The 21,143-nt window shown below is 40.3% G+C and overlaps 1 protein-coding gene across 1 annotated transcript in view; it reads right to left on the bottom strand.

Annotated features, from left to right (window-relative positions):
- PIEZO2 (piezo type mechanosensitive ion channel component 2) overlaps nucleotides 1-21,143 on the bottom strand; it is a 430,456-nt gene that overhangs the window by 60,999 nt on the left and 348,314 nt on the right. Inside the window, exons 20-31 of the mRNA XM_033087551.1 lie at nucleotides 14,235-14,411; nucleotides 13,813-13,938; nucleotides 12,073-12,273; nucleotides 11,194-11,398; nucleotides 10,973-11,074; nucleotides 9,656-9,821; nucleotides 8,946-9,189; nucleotides 6,405-6,501; nucleotides 5,732-5,891; nucleotides 3,936-4,025; nucleotides 1,861-1,982; nucleotides 682-753 (exon numbers count right to left, since the gene is read on the bottom strand). Coding sequence (XP_032943442.1) covers nucleotides 682-753; nucleotides 1,861-1,982; nucleotides 3,936-4,025; nucleotides 5,732-5,891; nucleotides 6,405-6,501; nucleotides 8,946-9,189; nucleotides 9,656-9,821; nucleotides 10,973-11,074; nucleotides 11,194-11,398; nucleotides 12,073-12,273; nucleotides 13,813-13,938; nucleotides 14,235-14,411 — 1,762 coding nt within the window. The remainder of the gene's footprint in view (nucleotides 1-681; nucleotides 754-1,860; nucleotides 1,983-3,935; nucleotides 4,026-5,731; nucleotides 5,892-6,404; nucleotides 6,502-8,945; nucleotides 9,190-9,655; nucleotides 9,822-10,972; nucleotides 11,075-11,193; nucleotides 11,399-12,072; nucleotides 12,274-13,812; nucleotides 13,939-14,234; nucleotides 14,412-21,143) is intronic.

Raw genomic sequence — 21,143 nt, 5'->3', positions numbered from 1 at the left:
TTTGCTTTTAATTTGTTACGGCTGAGCTGCAGGTGGCTCTGAGGCCACATGCTGGACACTGGATTTGGAGAGTAGTTTTAGAGTCTTTTTGAAACTAGGGAGGAGGCAGAGTGAGAAAATAAATTCACTTTAAGTTATCCTCATTTTTATATTTAACAAACTGGCAAAAACCCTTACATGCAAATAAAATTCAAGCTCTGGGAATGAGGGTAGGGGAGGCTCACTGGCATCCCCGCCTAGCGCCTTACAAAGAGGGTCACAAGCACTGTGTTCATAATGATTATCCTTCAATCAGATTCCAGGAGGAGCTGAAACTCATTTTTAATAAGGGTTTTCAGCCATAGAACAAATACATACCTGCAGAGCTCTAGACCTCACAAGTGGGTAACATAGTAGTCACTTATTCTTCCCTTTCCAAGCCCATAAATAGTGCTCAGGAGTGTGTAAGCCACACATTTGGCTTTCTTCAGCTAGCACCAAAATAAACTGATTTCTCTGGAAGTTTCCATCTACAGGGCTCAGAGACCCATTTACATCACAATTTTCCTATACACTGACCCCCTATCAAGTCACAAGGATCAAACCATGCATGGAACACACAGGTCATGGGGACGCCTGAATTCTGGTCAAGGATATAAGGGTTAGAGTTCATGAAATTGTAAGAGGATCAAGAAAACCTACTGGAAGCATGATCAACCCAAGGCCGCCACCACTGCTTTTTTTTGCCCTTGGCTTTCTTTTTGTCTGCTTCTCCTAAAATAAAATATGTCCAAATATTAATTCTTATAAAGTGAGAAAACAAATTTTGAAAACCACGCTTTAACAACTCAATTGTCAAAATCTAGATAAGTTGCAAAAGTAATCAGAGGTCAGGAAAAGGAACTATACTGAATCTGAAAAGTTTACATGTATTAGCATGTAAAAACATGCATTAAAAACAATTATGTATTAGCAGCCCCTTTCACAAGGTAAATACTAAGTGTCCCATTAACATTTTGCCACATTTTCATTTTCTTTTTAATAACTGAGGGCATAGAAAGAAATATGTAAAAGAAGGAATTATCTGTCAAAAATATATTTCACATCGAATTTTCTATTGAATTAACAGAAAGAAGCATCACCCAAAATTTATAGAACAATTTAGTGGCAAATAATTTGTTAAAATGCACATATTCCTATAACCAGCAATCCTTCTTGTGATTATTTTAATGCATAGTTGAAAAAATATAAATTTACTGGAGATTAATAGATACTATGTACTGGAAAATATCATGCATTATTTCTTCATTCCTTTCAAAAAAGAAAAGCATGCAAACATCTACAAGAAGACATTCTAAAGTTAATTGGATATATCTATAATTAGACATAATAAATATATATTTCATCTTAAGTTTCAATGCAACAGATAATAACTATGATATTTTAACTGTTATTCTATGTTATTTTATACATAAAATGTGCATATATACTTAATTTTCATATAAAATTTATAGAAATCAAGGATAACAGTAAATTGTGTATCTGAAATATCTTCCCTAAAGGAACAAATTAAGCAAATTCATGTCCATTTTCTTCAGAAGCACATGCCTGTGAAACAGAAGCTAGGTTATGTGTTGATTTTTAAGTTGTCCTGCTGCAGAAAAGATATTCGTAAAGTCACGGATTCATTAAATGTGTACTTTATAAGACAAATAAATGTATCCCATTCACAATGGGAAAGTAAAACTTGCTAAGTTAAAAAAAAAAAAAAACTGGTAATATTGGCAGAATGAAACGTAACATTATTTTACAGCCCTACCCCAAATCACGCTATTATTCAATGTCAAAGTATTTGAATAAGAAGGAAATGTCTCGACATACTATCGTCATCCTCTTCAGAGAGTTTGTGGATGTCTTGGCCTTCCCCTGATTCCTGGGTCAAGCTCAGCATCCTCTCCTTACCCTTTTTGTATTTCTGTTGCCTGGCCTTGATGCGATCCATCCTGTAAGATGCAAAAGCAACAGCAATGCCAAGAACACATCCATAGTTATATGATCATACTTTGGTTTTGTACTTTTATGTATATAGCTAAAATCATGAACAAAGCGGTCAATATTTAGGACTTGTGAATAGTTTCTTATTAACAACAAGTATCTCCGTTTTTCTTTTATATACCCATGTTAATTTGCACTACACAGATGATAGTATTAATAATATGATCAGTAATAATTATGCTAAAGTTTGATATGCAACACTTTACGTCCACTTACACCTTGTACTAGTCAATCTGAACAGAGCACATTATGAAACATAAGTCTTTTATTCTCCCATGGTTTACATCTTTTTAAATAATAAATGTCTATCTTACATAGTTGTTGTGAACATCAAATGAAAAGATGTATGAGTGAGAGAACTGTTTTGTAAATAGCAAGTCTCTCCTCAAACATTTGTAAGTATTCTATTAGACCATATGCTTCTTCTCTATTTCAAATCTAATATCTTATCAGATATGGAAAATGTACCATTTCACCTTTAATTTTTGATTTAGTGCCTTTTATTTTGTCTGCTTATTCAGAAAGTCTAACGATTCAGAAACTGTAATGCTGAACTCTATTTCCCAGATGTGCTGTCCTGAAATGTTTCATTTCTTAATTTAGTTACTTAAAATTCTGGATATATTGCTCAAGTTTTTAAACTGATTTAAGCACCACTTTGCTTTGTGTATCTTAAACAATATTTTCAGTTTGTTTTTGGCAATGATCATTACCTTTATTCTTTTTTATTCTGACTTTCTATCACTGAAGCAAATGATAAAAACTCAACGAAGTGAATAATAGTAACAGGCCTCATTTATGGGAACACATTCTAAATGTGGATCCAGATTTGTTATTTCTCTAGACTTGATTTAGGTAGCTAGAAATAACAATAGTAGCAAGAGCTATATCGCATTGTAGTCAGTATTATATATAATATCATATCTTCAATTGTGAAAATAACCATGCTATGGGATAGTGTAATTTATACAAGGAAATATTTTTGCATGGGGAAAAATGAGGTCAGAAAAGAATGAAGCAGTCTTAGCAAACTCAGGGAATTTTCCTGGTGGGGTGATAGAATATCTTCTTTTTCTTGGGGAAAGTATTTAGTTTCTGAATTTTAGGCCATCAGCTCTTAAACCTGGCCCCTGAACACGTGAAGTGCTACCAATCCTCAGAAGTTTCATTCATTGCTAGAAATTTCACTCTAAGAAAATTCTTTACAATGGCCTAAAAACAAAAACAAACAAAACACAGAATTCTCAAATAGCCTAGGTAAAGTCAGTCCATTACTTGACTTCTCCAGAATGTTGTGGTAGAAAAGGTCTTGAAGTAAATATAGGGAACTATGGATTGTATTTCTAGTGCTGCCTCTAGTTAGCTATCGATTTTAAATCATCTAATGTCATGGGTCATCAGTTTCTTCCCTAAAAGATTAGGTTATATTATCTCTAGAGATCCTTCTAGAGCTAGGACTCTGCACTTATTCCCTTTTCCACCGATTTAATGATCATTTGCTCCAAGTGCCTGACACTGGGCAAGACGCTATCTCATTCATTAACTTGTTTAATCTTTATAAAAACCCAGGTAGAAACAAGACATTAAAATTCAGAGAATTTGAATGACTTGCTCAAGGTTCCAAAGTAAGCAGTTGAACTAAGACTCGATCCTGGTCTTACCCAAGCCACCTCCCCTTCCATCATACTGCAGCCATCTTTCTTTTAAATGACTTCCATTTGTGGTCTAGCAGGCATAAGCCACATCCTGACACAACAATAAATACCTAGGCAGTTGTGAGAGTTAACATGAACAAATTTTTTAGGGGGTTTAGTCTTCTTGAGAGCTGACAGTGGTTGAATGGGATCATACAAACCAAAAATAAAAGGAAAGGAGAAGGAGAGTAAATAAAGCATTCTTACTGCCTCTTCAGCTGATCCATTGACTTTTTCTCTTCCTCAATTCTTGCCTTTACAGCCTTTACAATTGTGGCTTGGAAAAGTTCAGCCCCTCTAAAGGAAAATTGGAAACAGAACAAATTAGTATTTCTATCATTGTCACTCACCTTACCCTGAAATGATGACTAAGGGTTAAAACATTTCTTTCTGGGCTGTTGACTAAAGTTGCCTAGGTGGGATTGGGAGATACAAGGCCCTGTATAGAAGGCTTCTCCCAGTGGACAAACAAGGCACAGACTCCCCTGGGAGAGAGTGGCTGCTCACAAACCTGGGACGTCAGTAAAAACAAAATGGTTTGTGTTTGGGGCGCCGGATGACTCAGTTGGTTAGACTGTAGGCTCTTAACAACAAGGTTGCAGGTTCAATTCCCGCATGGGATGGTGGGCTGCGCCCCCTGAACTAAGATTGAAAACGGCGACTGAACTTGGAGCTGAGCTGCAACCCCCACAACTAGATTGAAGGACAATGACTTGACTTGGAGCTGATGGGCCCTGGAAAAATACACTGTTCCCCAACATTCCCCAATTAAAAAAATAGTTTGTGTTTTCTAAGACATTAAAAGCCATGTACCCCTTCAAACCTGCCCCACAGAACATTATACCTCAGCAAAGCATTACTCACCTGACCTTATTATAATTGTCACACTAGGAAACATTTGCAGAGAAGTGATTAGTTTTCTACTCAATACGCAGAAAAGGGTATGGAATGAGCTAAGGATTCCTTAAGGAAATAAGCAAAATTGGAGTGCAAGCCTTATCAGTAGGATTTTCAGTCTCCTGCCTCATCTCTTTGATTCTCTTCTTTCTACCCTTTCAATCCTTTCTGCTCTTTCTCATATTTCAAGCCTGTTTAAGAGTCCCCATAGATTTCATCAACCTCTTAATATCCTCATCTCTGTCCCATTGTCATTGGTCACACTCATTTGGCAAATCCCAAGTCTGTAGGACCCAGTGGTGTGCCGGCCTGTGCTTGGATAGGCTGTCAACAGTGGTACAGAGAACACACAGTGTATCCGCTGTGCCACACCCCCAGAAATTCTCCTGCTCCTCTCTAGGGCCTATTTCAAACTTCTTACATCTTTCTCAAATCTCAAGTTCTGTCAAGGGCTTTTCACTCCTAGTAAATGCCCTAGCTTCCTACTTCTTGGAAAGACTATAAGTTAGGAAGCAATTATTTGCTCAGCTTCCTGCCACCTATCCTATGGACACCCTGACCTGCAGTGACAGAGGCAAAGGTGACATTCTCCTACCTAAGGCCTGCCTGTGCTCACGTTCCTTCCCCACCTGCAGCCTGAGGGACTCCATCCTTCCCTTCATTCCTCTCTTCCTGCATTTTAAATCATTCCACTGCTATGGAAACCTGCTTATAAGCATGCAAACATGCTCAAATCTTACTAATCTTAGAAAAAGAACCCATGTACACCCACCCTTTTCCTATGTGTAGTCTTTCATCACTACCGCTGCATAGTCAAATATCTCACAGTCATTATCTCCACGCCTTTACCTCCGACTTCAGTTCATTGGTGTTTGGCTCTGACCCCCTCTGCTGAGGTCAGTCATTTCATTATTCAATGAGCCAGTGCCTCTGAGATGGGTACAGCATTCTAGGGGGTCACACATCTGGCTATTGACACCACCCCCCATCTCAATGACATTCCTTTTAATACCTAGAACTTTTCCCAGTCTTTCCCTCTAAACCTACAAGATCAGGGGCAAAAACTGGAAGAAGAGTGGAGTCTGAGAAGAATAAGCATACCCTACCTCGATGCCAGGATCTGTGAAGCTTTTATATCTGCCACAACATGCAGGAAATAGTAACTCATGAAAACTCTTCTCTGCAGCAGGAGGAAGGCAAAACATATGCTGTCCCAAATAATTCCTGCTTCCCCACTGGGTAGTTTACATGAGGGATCATCATGAGCTGGGGCAAAACAAAACAAAACAAAAAAAAAAAGAAAAGAAAAAAAATAAAATTAACATCCATTTTCATTGTTTTATAAAACATCATTCATTTCATAAAACCTGTGGTGTGATCAGGCTTGGGAATTCACACAGGCATGAAAGCAACAACAGTCTGATCCATCAAATCAATGATGAGTTGATTTAATTACAAGTAAGGCGATGCACTTCAAATCCAATATGAACGTTGATACATAAGGCTGACCAGAAAGTGAACTCTTGACCATGGAAGGCACAGGAGGGGCTCTTTGCCAGGGAGGGACTGTCAAAGACAACCCGAGATGCCTTGAGTAGAAGCACTTCATGTTATGGCCATAGACTCCCAATGCAGTACAATCCTATAGCCTCTGTGTAGAGAGTGAACTCTACATTTACCTCTTTTCTTCACTTGCTTTGGCCCAATTTTTAAATGAGAACAATACAGCTGCCCTTCCTTCTTTGGTCTTCCATTCTCAGATTTGCTTTTCATACTTACGCATTTTATAGCCTTTCACTGTGCAGGCCAGGCTGAAAGCTTGGATTAACCAGCAACAATTTTTAACCAAGTTTTCAATGTATCCACATGCTCCTATCTGAAACACAAGTAAGAAAGGCATATTCTGAAACTTTGCACCCAGAAAAAGCTTGATGTCTTGTTACCCCAACATGTGCAAGAATTCACAAAGTCTCAGCGCCAATGAATGCAGGAGGTGCCGACAACACCTACAATTACAGTCACAATGGGGTAGTACAATTGATGCTTCAGGAGCACCACCATTTCCTGGAGAAAATGAAGCCCGATAAACAAAGGAACGTGAGGTTTTCTTTAGTGTGAGTTTTTCTGCACTTGGAGCACCTTTCTTTTCAAAAAAGGAAGTCTTGGACAATGGTAAAACCAAGCTGAGCTGTGTTTTAGCAAATGGGTGAACGCTGAACCCCGGGACTCTGATTTTGGTACTTATTTTCTCACAAGTCAGCCATATTAAACCTATGCTATTTGTGAGAACATCGTCACAAACGTAAGCTTCATGATATATAGTTCTCAGAATAAGAGCAGAATATGTGTTTTGAGTTTTTTGGCCAATTCTCTGGGTAAAGGAATCTTCTTTGTTGATTTGTATGTGGTTGTCTGATAACAATGATTTATTGTCACAGTTAAGGTTAAGTTCACATCCTGAAGGGGAAAAGTTTAAATGAATTTTAATCATTGCAAACCAACACATAAAGGTGATGGCTGAATTATGTATATTTCCTGGGGACATATAAGGTAGAATACCATTAGGATTTGCTCCCAAATCAGCAGTTACCCAGCACGAGTACCCATCCGAACATTCTTTCTGTTCATATTTCAGTCCTTTACAGCCATGCTCAGGTTCCCTAAATTGGGAATGTCCTCCCCTCTTTGTCTCCCCAGAAACCCTTCAATCTATCTTTCAGGTCTCTGATGGGCTCAAATGGCATCACCTCCAAATGAGCTTGTTCCCACCTTATAGGCAAGATATAAGGTACTCTTTTTTTGTTTTGTTTTGTTTTGTTTTGTTTTCCTGAAATGTTGTGATAATTAGCATCAACAGATCATATTATAATTACAAGTAGGTCTATCTTCAATTTTAGTATGTGAATTCTTTGAGGGTAAAACCCAAGCACTATTTATCTCTAGCTCTTCCAGATATAAAACAAAGAACAGTGCCCAGCAAAGAATGGTGCAATATAAATTTATAGAATGAATGAATGGACTTTGTATCCATACATTTTCCAAGAATGAATGTAGGGGTCAGCTACTGGCAATGGATCCTTCACCATCAGACTTTAGAATGAATGGTGTTCTGTGGTCCTATCTCATACCCTCTCCTTTAACACTCACTACTATCCCAAATATAAATAAATAATGGTGGGGTAAAATTGATAAATCAAAGTCACTTTTACAATCAACTAGAAAATTAACATTTCAAAGGACTGTGAACCAAATAAATTATTGAAATACATATTCACAGTTACACAGACTTAACTTTCCAAGACCTCTAAACATAGCAGTAATGTGCCAAAAAAAAAAAAAAAAATCAAATTCTTTCACAGTTGAATTGTCTGCCTGGTGAGCTCATCTTTAAGTAGCTAGGAAGGGGAGAAGCAGGAAGTCATTATATCACTGTTCTTCTAATGCACTATCAGGCAGAGCCTGGGAGTAGCAGGCATAAGGATTAACTTTAAGTTAGGGCCAACAGAGATGTATTAACGCCTTCAGCATATGAAAGGTTGTTGTTACTCTATATCCTGAAATAACAAATGACTGAACTGGTGTCCTTGTGGCCCACAAGATTTTAAGTGACTCTGGAAAAATGAGGAGGAAGTTTGAGTTATCTACCAGGTCAGAGGGAAAGCTGTGCCCTGAACAAGCAAACTTCGTAGAGGAAAGAGGTGGGTCTTTCTGCAACCCTCTGCTGTCTTAGCTGGGCCCTGATCAGGATGCCTGCCCTCCGAGACAACCAGGAATCCATGGTTTCCTCTGTGTCTACCCACATTTCACAGGTACGTAAAACATTCATGCTCTCAACAGTCTCTTCCCTCTCATTCCCCACCCCACACGGTGTTACAGAGAACTATGTTCATTTTATTTAATATTCCCACAACTCTTTCAAGATAAGAAGTTTGTTTTAGCCAACGTGATATGACTCTTAGAGAGTCAATGACTGACTTCGACTCATAAACGGGCCATTTTGTAATACAGTAAAAGTGATGACAAGTCGTTCCTCAGAAGAGACGGGATTTTAATTAATAAAATATGTTCTAAAATTTTTTCCTACAAATACATATCCTTTTGTCACATGACCTTGAGATGATGGAAACGAACAAAAAGGATTCTGCTTAATATGGCAAAACAAAGAGTAATAAATGGTCATTTGAATTGTGAATTTGCAGCATCTTATTTGGAGCTTTTAAGAGAGCAGTGTGATCGGCAATGGGCTTTTAATAACCACTGAATAGACTGTTTACTCTTATACTGAAACCACAAATGTGTTACACAGTGGGAGCCACTTACTGACAGTATGTTTTTCATTGTAATCACAAAAACGTTGTATGCAATCAGCCAGTCCCAATAGCGCAGGATACTCTTGATTGGTTTCAATAGCAAATCACCCCCAAAGAGCAGGAAATAGAAGCAGGCCACCAAGTAACCCATACAAAAGATGCTGATTCTAGTTGTCCCGGTGATGAAGATGATGGTGAGGACAAACCAGAAGAGGTAACTGAAGATGATCACTTTGGACATATCTAAGTATGATCTGGAAAACAAAACCGAACCGTAAGAGGACAACGACACAAACAAACAAAGGAAGCTGGGAGATTCTACTTTAATAAGGGGAAAAAAAACATATTAACTTGGTGCAAAAGTAAATGAGGTTTTTGCAATTATTTGTAACCTTTTAAAACGCAATTACTTTTGCATCGACCTAATACTATCCGTTTGACTCTATATGAAAGCACTTTACAAGTCAGGCTGTGAGCTCTGCATTCATCTTTCATTTGACACTGCCTGGTCTACAGGAACTGCATCCTAATCAGTGATGGAGGACTAGGTAAGTTGTGAAAACACAGCTTCTAGACTACTGAATCACCCTGTCCCATGTTTATTAGCTTCATGTGTACAATCACCTGTCAGTGTCCCAAGAATGGCAGAGTGAGAATTGGAAGTAGAGGTACATACTTTAAGTGAAAGGCACGCATGAAAGTGGCTTTGAAAATCGTTACCTGCAGTGAATGAAATCTGGCACCGGGTTATGTTGGCTGAAGGAGGCCGCATCAAGGTTCATGCAAATCTCCACATTGTCCCCCGCTATGATTCTTACCGCAGCCTTATTTTCATCCTCAAAAATCTGCCGTTGTAAGGAGGCACACAGAAGCAGCATGAAGTCATCTGGTAAGACAGAGATAAAATAATTAAACCCGGGTTTACATCATGAAGGAAACAGTCTCCATACAGCACGAGCTGCTCCTTAACTCCTCAGTGGGTTGTGTTCCCAAGCTCCATGGCACAAATCTTCCTGGATTCCGATGCGGGGGCCAAGTTCCAGCTTCCCCTCATGTAAGAGGGCCCACAGACATTGCAGAGGCTCACAGAAGGAGAGTCCCTGGGTTTTGTCTGCAGATTGGTGACTGAAAATATCAGGTGCTGATTAGGAGTCGTCATGACTCTTTATTTGCACTTACCTACCACTAGCATTTTGAGGAGGCCGTTTGAGCACCTTTCCCCATCTTTCTCTCTCCACATATGGCAGACTCATGATTTTTCTTTATTCTCTCTGTCTCCCTTTGCATTTGTGATCAAAGACTCTCTCCAGAGCACATACTGCAGTGAGGCTTGGTGAGAGCAGGTGACAATTTCGGGCCGATATGTGAGAGCGGGGCAGGAGCCTGACGGAGCTGTCCTTGTGGCTGATGGCGCAGAAGAGGCCCTCACATCAGTCAGGCTGGCAGCCTCCAGCCCAGGTTGCTTCAATGTTCTTTAAATGAAACCTGAATGTGTTGAGGCAGCACAGCCACTCTGGTTTTCCATAGCACCAGCACTTCCTATTGTCTTAGGTGGGAGACGATAACCTTAACCTTTGGTCATCAGCCTGACCTTTGAAGGGCTTGGGACTATGGCCCAGCTCAGGACCATCAGCAATTTGGGTAGCATCTCCCTAGATATCACAGTCTTGTATCCTTAGATTTGTTCTATGTGTGGTGGCAGCCAGAAACAACCGCTTTACAACACACATGGCCTCCCTTTTCAGCCTACCTTCCAGAAAGTGTGTGTGTTGGGGGGTAGGGGTAGGCGCATGTGTTGGGAGGTGAAATTATGAAAGTGAATATGGTATTTCAATGTTTATTTATTAATTCTGCAAATGTAATAGCACAAGTAGAAGCCATTAATGACTTGTGATATTAATGCATTGAGACAAGCCTTTACATGATTCTAAAGTTCAGTGGAAGGAGCAAAGGCACTAATGCATGATGCATGAAGATGGATTAGCAAATATAAAACCAAATACCGGTGCTCTGTGGCCCCAAGGCTGCAACACTTACAGACGAGAAACACAGGGTTGGGCCGCACAATGAAGTCTGGGAAGTACAGCCACTTTATGATGTTGTCGTTGAAGCTTGAACCCTTGAATCTCCATGGGTAATCTGCAGGAAGGGAGGTGGTGAGGCCCAAAATCAATAAGCTTCATACTGCTCTTTGCTCACTGTGTACAATGTAGGGGTGGACTGTATGAGTAGATGGCTCCTGGGGAGGGCAAACTCACCTCTGCAGGGAGCAGGGGGGATGCCTATGCAGATGAAGTACTGGAACGTGATGATGCATGACAGGAAGCAGCAGTACTTAGGCCAGATCTCTGCTATGGCTTTTCTTCTGCGTCGGAATAAGACAGCGATCAGCCAGCAGGCGTGAATCATGGCATAGAAATCCATTCGCTGACCGATTACGTTAACCGACATTAGGAAACAGGTCTGTGTGAGGATGAAAAGAGGCAAAAAATGGGTTTGCAGGCAGAGGGAGTGGTGTCAGCTGTCAGCCCTGTGTAGGCAGCAGAGACCTGCATTCCTGAGAGCAGGTCTGCACATGTTCACCAGGTCTTGCCTTTTTAGGTATATTTTAGCATGAAGACTGTACAAATTACTTCCTAAGGCAGACTGACTACATCACTATTAACAAGAACACTTCAAACCATGAAGAAAACTACAGCTATGATCTCCTCATGAAAAGCACTGTTCCAAATTCATTCTATTAAGGAACAGGCACTACCACAACCATTTCAGTTCAAAACAATTCATTTTGGTTAAGGTTACGTTTTCATAATGTACAAAACAGAATATTTTCAGAATGCACAAAAGAACTTTTTTAATTTGTAATAAGAAACCAGGTAAAATGATAAGTGATATCCATTCATCTGTAAGACTGTTGAGATTCAGACAGCCTGAGTTCATTGTTGGGAGAAGCGGCCATTTGGTCTTGAAAATTTTCAAACAGGCCTGTTAAGCCTTCAGGAGACTGTTCTCCTGCTGATCCTGAGATCAGTATTCATGGCCTGCAGATGTACAATGAAGCTCCAGTAGCCCACTGGCCAAAAGCAGTTACTGGGATTTTCACAGAAAAGGGAAAATGCATCAGCAAGCAAACTCACCTCCAGACCAAACTTGTAGAAGAAGTAATTTATGAAATATTTGGCACAGTTAATAAGTCCATCATCTAGATGGAGTCTTGTAATGTCATGAAAGATGGTTTTAGACACAGGGGCCTTGAGGTTGTTTCGACCTCGATAGTATTCCTGATGGCGGTAAATTGTAACTTCAAAGGCTAGAATGGCCAGCATTAGGAGATTATTCTACGAAGCAAGAAAACACAGCTATGTGACGCCAAATGCTTTACGACTCGGTAATTTTAAGCAATCCTCATAATAAATCATCTGATTCCATTCTTGGTATGTAAAAGGACAAGGTTTTATGAAATCTCACCTCTGTAAAATATAGTCTTGAATTCAATGTTCATTTTCCCTATTTTATGGCAGCAAGGGTGGAGTTATCTCTCTCATGCAAATCAGAATAATTTCCATGATAATAAGACCTTGGATCTCTAGACAAAAGCCTGGTGATGCTCATTCTACAACTGAAAAAGTACACACCTGTACCAGGAAGCAGTGTCCAGTTGCCTTGTGAGGGTGATCCAAACTTGCTGGCAACTAGAAGTGCAAAACCCTTTAGTGTTCTATGCGGACACCCAGGGAAACAGACTAAGCTGGAATAGTGCGATAAGCACTAGAGGGGAAAGGTTTGAACACTTCTGAAATCTGTCTAGAGAAAGCAGTAGATTGAGACGCACACTGATGTCAATAAAATAATAACACTGATGATGATGATGATGGTAAAATAGCTAAAACATGGCACTATATATGCCAGACACTATTCGAATCACCCGTATTAAATATGAGTTTGTTTTATCCCTATAACAGCTCTTTATGGTAGATAGTATTTGTACATTACATGGTAGATATGGTCGATATTTGTACATTACAAATGACATTTGCTGGATGAGAAAAAAACAAAAACTAGAAAGCTATACAGTCAAAGAAAAATAGTATGTTTAGTACATTTTAAAATTCCAGGTGTTGAATATAAATGTTTTATTTTTAAATGTCTTGTTAGCATATTAAGACTACTTAGATTATTTATCAAAATAAAATGTGAAAAATCTGAAGTATTAGGTTGGTGCAAAAGTAATTGTGGTGTAAAAGGTTAAAAATAATTGCAAAAATCGCAATTACTTTTGCACCAGCCTAACATATTGCTTTCATTCTTGCAACTGTTTGCAAAGCTCCTTTTTCAAAGATATCCTCTTTATCTGATTACCTCTAAATGTAATATATGCCCTTTATTAAAACTTATAGAGAAATAATTTAGACAGCAAAATAATTCTTGTAACCCTACAGCCATTTCTCAGAAGTAATCACTGCTGAGCATTTGTATGTTTTACTCAATATTTTTTTCTTTGTCTTTGTGTCTAAAAGGGATTACACTATGTGTGGTATTTTGAAATTTGCTTTTTTTAAAAAAAAAAAAACTGAACAATACGTTTTGGATATCTTTTAATGTCTGACATTATCAATCTCCCTCAATCTTTTAGTGGCTACGGAATGTTCCAATGAATAGATTTGTCATACTTTATTCAATTAATCACAAACTACTTGATCAATTTCTTTTCAGCACAATAAGATACTGATTTTAATACTTAGTCATTTGTCTCTAAGGTGATTCTCAATGCCACATAAGATGAGGTTACTATGAAATGTGCTGTTAGGGGTCTCAAGGGAAATGCTACTAGACAATAACTGCTCAGAGGCACCAACTCAGCACAGTGAAGCCGTTACCCTCAGGTAGATGAGCAAAGGGGAAGACTTCCTCAGTCCGACCCACTCGGTGGGATCCACAGGAGCACTGTACAGTAGAGACTTGTTCAACTGGTGAAGGGGTATATCAGTTTGATTTTCATTTGGCTGAAAAGAATTGAGAAAAGAGAGTGAAAAATGGCCCCACAGATTAGGAAAGTTCAGATTCTTCTTCTTCAGTTTTAAGCAAAGAGCATGGGGAGAAAGGAAGGGAAAGACCCATTTCAAAGGGGAAATCTCATCAGAAGAGACTTTGGCCCAGCATACTGGGCCAGAACATATCCAACCTGCTGATATGACTGAAATTCGACCAGACAGAATGTGCCTGGAGATATAGGTTCCCCCAAATCCACCTCACTACCCTAAAGGCTAGTGAAGAAGATTCCCCCGACTTTGAGGCTCACCAAGGAACAGTTAACAGAAAATCCCTCAGGCTTAATGGTTTTCAGCTGGTACAACATTTTGCAGACGATGATCACACATGTCCAGACAGTGCAGACACTTGAAGCCAGACGGCGTAGCTTGGTGTATGGCAGAGCAAAAGCCCAAGAAATCAAAAATACATAGTTGAACACAGACACCTGAAAACATAAAATCAGAAATGGGGACAAAAACGCATAACATGGCATAACATCTACAAAACATAGCAATTTGACTGATTCAGTTCAGCTCAGTTCAGCAGAAGTTGATTGAGTTTCAAGAATGTGCAAGGCATTGCCTTAGGTGCTAAGATGTATATCTTGTATTGCAGACAGATGTATAACCAGAGGATATCAATATAACATAGTAGTAATAAACTATAAATGTAAACAGTCTCAGGTGAGAATACCCAGGAGGGGTTCTCGGCCCAATCGGAAGCTTTCAGGAAGCATTTCCTGGAAGAGATGATGCTGAGCTGAGCCTTGAAGGATGCATAAAGTTATCCAGGCCAAGAAAGGCAAGAAGTGCAATTGAGGTAAAGGATGTATGAGCAAAGGCAGAAAAGCATGAAGGAGCATGGTAGAAACAGATGAACACAAACAACTGGAAGTTCTGGAGTTGACAGTAGTGCACTGCAACAGTAGTGAGGCTGGAGACGTAGCTGGGATGCAGAGCCACGTTTTGTGGACCCCTTTTTAAGCACGCCATGGCACATGCTCTTGTGCAGAAAATAGAGAGCCACTAACGGGCTCTATACTGGGAAATCTTAAAGAAAGATTAGCATTTTATTTAGATACACGTAACTGAAGAATGGAGGTGCATCAATGGGGATTAGACAAGAGGTCTAGCTCACAAGTACTGTGATAGCCCAGGAGAAAAATGACCTGGGCCCGAATGTAGGCAGTGGAGCAGAGAGGGGAGGGCTCGTGGATTTCAGATGGGAAGCTATTTAGCTGGATTTGATGACTGATTGTCTTGTGGGTGGTGAGGGTAAGGTAGAAAGTGTAAGGAATGCCCCCCAAGTTTCTGGCTTGGGAGCCAGAGCCTTGAGAGAAGGATAGCGCACTACAGAGATAGGATCTGGGGTGAGGTGCAGGTGTAAAGAGGGAAGGCAAAGATTTCAACTTGGTTTTAGCTGGCCTGTATTTATTGATCAGGTGAGATGTCCACTCATTTCTAATGGTTGTCCATAGCTAATAGTTCACTGAATGGTATAGAACCACTACTATCTTATTCAGCTTTGGAAAAATACTCAATTTATTCTGGGTATTGTTAAAATAATATCTGAATATTGTTAAAATAATATCCTAGGGATATTTAATATTACCAGGTAAAAATAACAGCATACATTTAATTGACAAAATTAAACATGTACCAAGTGCTAACTAAGCACTTCAGGCTATGAGGTTTGGTTCCTGTTTGGCTTACAAAACTAAACAAGAAATGTAGAGACTCCAGGACAGTATTTAATTCTACAGTTGGTAACTGTCACGCGGGGCGGCCTGCAGGGTCTCAGCTCCTGCTCCCCACACAAGAACACAGGATATGGTGAAGCCAAAAAGGAACACCCACGGAGCCATAGGTAGGGGAGTCACACCACTATAGTCTCATTGGAGGCTGGATTCACACGACGTGTGACCTGTTGTCTGCTTTTCTGCCAACCAACCGACTCGACTCTCCAGCGCAGCCGCGTCAGTTATATTAGTGGCCAATGGCTCAATGGTTACAGCTGACGGCCAACTAGCCACAGCTGACGGCCATCTGCTACCCGAGCCAGCACCTTTCCACCTGAGGCCGAGAGCTTGGAAACTGCTCTCTGGGGCACTGTCCCCACAGTAACCTAGTACTCTTCTTTCTCGTCTGCTTAAATAGTTGACACTGTCCAAAGCAAGGAACTTCTTAGAACTAAGTGCTGAAATATTAGGGTAGTAAGAGCTGCCTTACAGAGTTAATGGAGGATGAAAGAAATATAGTACATAGAAGTGCCCTGCAAAGTATAACTGCACTCACCAACATAATAAACGTTACATTTTAACAAAATATTTTGACTAGCTAGGTAACTCCTCCTCCTCAGTCATCAGCAGTGCTATGCCAATTGGGATGTTAAAAAGCCAATCCCATTAAGGGTTCTATGAAATTAAGTCCTTTTGTTATTTCTTTTATTATGTATTGAAGCTATTGAGTATAAAAACAGTACAACAAATTTACATAAAACTTTTAATTTCTGCATGATAGAGAAGAAAATACAGTATCTTTGATAGAGTCCTAATTAGATTCAAGATAACATATACTGTGTGGATCCCTGCCCTCAAGAAACATACAAAGTCGTGCAAGTGAGAACCATATAAACAGCCTATGACAACATGACGGAGGGGGCAAGGAGAGCCCTGCCGGGGAGAGTCGAATTGTGTGGGCGCACCCAGCGGATCATCTAACACAGCATTAGGGAAGACTGGCCAGATGACCTGAGGTCAAACAGGAGTTAGCTGGGCAGAGGAATTGCAGGTTCACGGCCTTACAGGCAAAGGAGAGAATGGGATGGATGGATATCTTTGACTATGACAGCAGTGTGATCTGGGTCCAATTAGAGGACGTTGAAACCAACCAGGTGGCTAGGGTGTCTAAGAAAGAAAATGGTGAAGTGGTCTGGGACCAGATCATGAGGGTTCTGTCATGTTGTGAGGATGAGAGAGAACTCTTGAAGAGTCACATGATTGTATTTATACTCTGAAAAGATTACTCTGGCTGCATAACTGCATACGAATTAGAAAGAGGAAGATTTAGAGCAGACTTGGGAAGCTGTTAGAGGACTTTAAAAGGGAAGTGGCACAGAGGTCGTGAGCTGAGTTTTAGACATACTCAGTTGAAGCTGCCTTTGGCACAGGCAAAACCGCGGTCATGGTCAGTTGTCACTTGGGGATATGGGTGTAGAGTTCAAAAAGGGGGCAGGTTGAAGATATATTTTTACGACTCAATGCATGTAGATGGCAACCAAACCACAGGCGCTCATAAGATCACCCAGAAAAGAGTCTAGAACCGGCAAAGGGGGTTACAGATAGAACCTGAAGAACCCTAAGCGAGAAGCTGGTGGGAAGGGAAGGAGCCTGCAATGAGATGAAACGAAGGGCCAAAGCTATGGGGAGGGGCCGGGAGTGTGTGCTCATTTGGAAAACAAGAGATGGGAGAGTTTCAAAGAAGAGGAAATGCAAAATCCAATGTTGTAAAGACTCAAGTAAAATAAAGACTGAGTAGCCTCTGTGAAGTGGGTGTCTTAATTTTTATCGTTTTAATAATAGGAAAATGGGGCCTGAGAGAAGTGCGGTATTTTGTGCAATGCATACATGGTTGATGATGGTCTCATCATCATCCTGGTGATTGAAATTTCACGGAATGTATATTAAAAAAAACAAAATGAAACAAACAAACAAAAAAGCAATAGACCAATACCTGGGCCCCAACCAATACTTGATGAATCAGGATTTCTGGGGAAATGACTGATAATCCGTATAGAACAAGTAAGTGTCCAGGTGATGCTTACTGTCAGGGAATTTTGGACAGTAATTTTATGCCATAATGTCTTCCTAAAAAAGCACTTTTACATAATTGTCATTTTATAAGAACATAAACTTGTGAAGCTGGAAGCTACTGCCTCGAGAGAGGAGCCTCTGAGAACTATGGTTCCCTGGTCCTATGCTTGCTCATCCCTGGCCTCCCTCCCTTAGAGAACCCACAGCTTCAGTGCAAACCCTTGCATGCGATCCCCCTTCCTGTGCACCCAGAGCTTCCTGGGACACCTGTAACTCAGCAGTTAATGTGACTTTTGGTTTTATTCACCAGCCATTGCTATCAGACTGTGAGAAAAGAAGTATGTCTTTCTGCTTTTACAGCAGCATCTAGCACAGTACAAGCATTCAATTTATTTTAAGTACATATTAAAGGCTAAATGAATGCTTAGTGAGAATGAAAGTAATAATGATGAGACATTAGATGATATCTATGAGGAATTTCAAGCTTGCAAAGTTCTTTTATTTGCTTCCTTCTTTCAGTCAGTAAATATACAATTGTCAAGGCCCTCTGGAAGTTGCTGAGGATACTAAATGAAATAATATGTGGCCCCCTTCATCAAGGAATAACTTGACCTTACAGAGCTCTCTAGGAAACTTTAGAAATTAGAAATGTGATTGCATATAAAAGAAGGAAAAGAGAATGTTTTATAGACACACACACATACATTTACATATACATATATTTATGAGGTGTGATCACAAAATACAATGCGTGTTTAAATAAAAATTTATTACAGTAAAAGACAGATTGCCATTAATCCCCCTCAAAATACTTCCCCTCGCTTTGAACACACTTATGCCATCGTTCTTGCCACTTTCTGAAGCAGTTCTGGAAGTCCTCTTTCGTGAGTGTCTTTAGTTGTGCTGTCATGGCTGCCTCAATGTCCTGAATCCATTCAAAACGTTTACCTTTCATGGTTATTTTGACTTTGGGGAAGAGCCCGAAGTCGCATGGTGCCAAATCCAGTAAATAAGGTGGATGAGGACACACTGTAATGTTTTTATGTGACAGAAGTTGCCATACCAGAAGTGATATGTGACATGGAGCATTGTCATGATGGAGGATGAAGTAAAGAAACGCATGAAAGAGGACTTCTAGAACTAATTCAGAAAGTGGCAAGAATGATTGAATAAGTGTATTTGAAGGAAGGGGGAGTATTCGGAGAGGGATTAATGCCAATTTGTCTTTTACTAATAAATTTTTTTATGTAAACATTCACATAGAAATGTGATTGATATTTTTCGATCACACCATATATGTATACACACACACACACACACACACACACACAGACACACACACAAATTATTTCCCAAGGGTCTCTTCTCCCTCAGATGCTCATGATTGTAACCTTGGAAAGGTTTAATACTTGTAGGAGAATGACCCTGAAAGTTTGTGAAAACAAGCACCCTAGATGATGGCCTTGGATGAGGATAGTTTAAATCCAAAGCATGTGGCCACATCTCTTGAAGTTTTACCTGAGAATGCTAATTGTGTTCTCATCTTGCCATAAGGTGATCAGCAATTTCTGAGAAAGTTTTTATTTTGTATTACTCAAAATCTATAAGCTACAAGCACAAATATATATATTTATAGCAAGTGTCATTGTCAATGGGATGAGTCAAACGTTCACAGCAGAGGAGGCCCCTGCAGGGATAAATAGGCACTTAAGAGGCGCACAACTTCTGGGCTGCTATTCACAGGTGAACATGCCCCTGGAATTGTGCAACAGGTACTCTGACATGAACAGCTAGACACTTCCCCTTGTTATAACCAGGTAAAATTCAGATACATCACATGCTGGCTTGGCACGTGACTCTTTAGAAGAACCACATACAAGAGTCAATATTTGTCTCTCTTCCCCAACTGTATTTGGTATAGAAAGGTGTTAAATCAAAACGTAAAGGCAGAAAAGATGGAGATAGGTAACATTCCAAAATGAGGTGCTATTCAACATGTAGAAATTTCAAAACAGTTGATGGGAAACCATTTAGGGGTCTTTAAAGCCCTCTAGGAGGAAATAAATGGATCAAGATAGTGAAGAAGACAGGGGAAATGTGAATAAATGCCTTTGTAGGGTGGCGTTTCTGTCTGTTCTCCACCCCTAAGATGATGGGGCGGGAGGAAGGGATGCTGCATTCTCTCCCCAAAGTCCCAAGTAAGGAAGCCTCAAGCAGGACCACTCACAGATCATAGTCTGTGTACACTGGAGTTTGGGCACTGATGTGCAACTTCTACCCAGTTTGGGCACTGATGTGGAACTTCTACCCAGAAAATCCAGCTGGCAAGGAGAGAGGCTGCCGTGAAGGCAGAGCCCCAGAGCCCGCTTTACTGGGATCCACAGGCCCGAGCAGAGCAAAGACTCTGTGAGTGTTGCTCTTGGACCTGATGCAGGAGGGAGAAAAGCAACTGGAGCTGTTGCTGTTATGAGTACTGCTCAAGGGGATTGCTGCAAGGGGAACAGAGGTCCAACAGAAAGAGTCGAGGGTGAGAGGATGTTGGGAAACCAGGGGCTGAGGGACAGACCACAGCCCTGGAGGAGTTGCTGTTGGAGGACCCATAGAGGAGCCTCCATGAGAGAAAGGGTAGATTTAATTGATCCAGCTCAGAGTTTGAGGACATCCTATAGTACAAGTCAAATCAGAATATCCCTCATCCGCCTTGCCCCCCACCCCAGTCTATGGTCCCACCTGGGAGGTTTATAAGAAAAGTTAGTTCACTGGGGCGGAGGCAGTGAGGGAAAGTTTGAGTGAGAATGAAGGTGCGGCTAGGAAGAGGAGACACATCTCCCTGGGTAAGAGATAAGACTTTGATTCTTTTCTGTGGCTGAACAATTTTAATTAATAAAGTGAGATTTTGCTTCTCTTTAGGATACCTATTAGACTTTCCATTACCCAGGAATGATCAGAAAGTGTTTTGTATTAGGAGCTGAAGAAAAGTTTTCCTGTAGACTGACTACGTTTTAAAGGGACAGTGAGGTCCCAAATAAAGTTGTTTTTATGATTGCGCCCCACACACTCTAATCGCTCAATGCCTCAACGATATTAATAAGAATCAACTATGAACACGCTGACTGGAGCCCACAGACCAAAGTCAGTGCAGAGCGGGGCGCAACTGCAGTGGCAATAGCACCCAAGGATCACACGGTAACTCACCCTTCGTGTGGTATACTTCGTGTGGTAAACTCAGTGGTATACTTGGGGGTTATTTTATACCAATGGGATCATGGGAGATGCTAGACTCAGTGGGAGCAGAATTTCTCTGGTTCATGAGTCTCTGATGTGTTTTGAAGTTATAGGTGAGAGAGAGAGAATTAGGAATGAAAA

The sequence above is a fragment of the Rhinolophus ferrumequinum genome, chromosome 19, assembly GCF_004115265.2.
Source record: "Rhinolophus ferrumequinum isolate MPI-CBG mRhiFer1 chromosome 19, mRhiFer1_v1.p, whole genome shotgun sequence".
Classification (NCBI taxonomy): Eukaryota; Metazoa; Chordata; class Mammalia; order Chiroptera; family Rhinolophidae; genus Rhinolophus; species Rhinolophus ferrumequinum.
The sequence above is the reverse complement of the archived record's forward strand: the minus strand, read 5'-3'. Positions and strand labels throughout refer to the sequence as shown.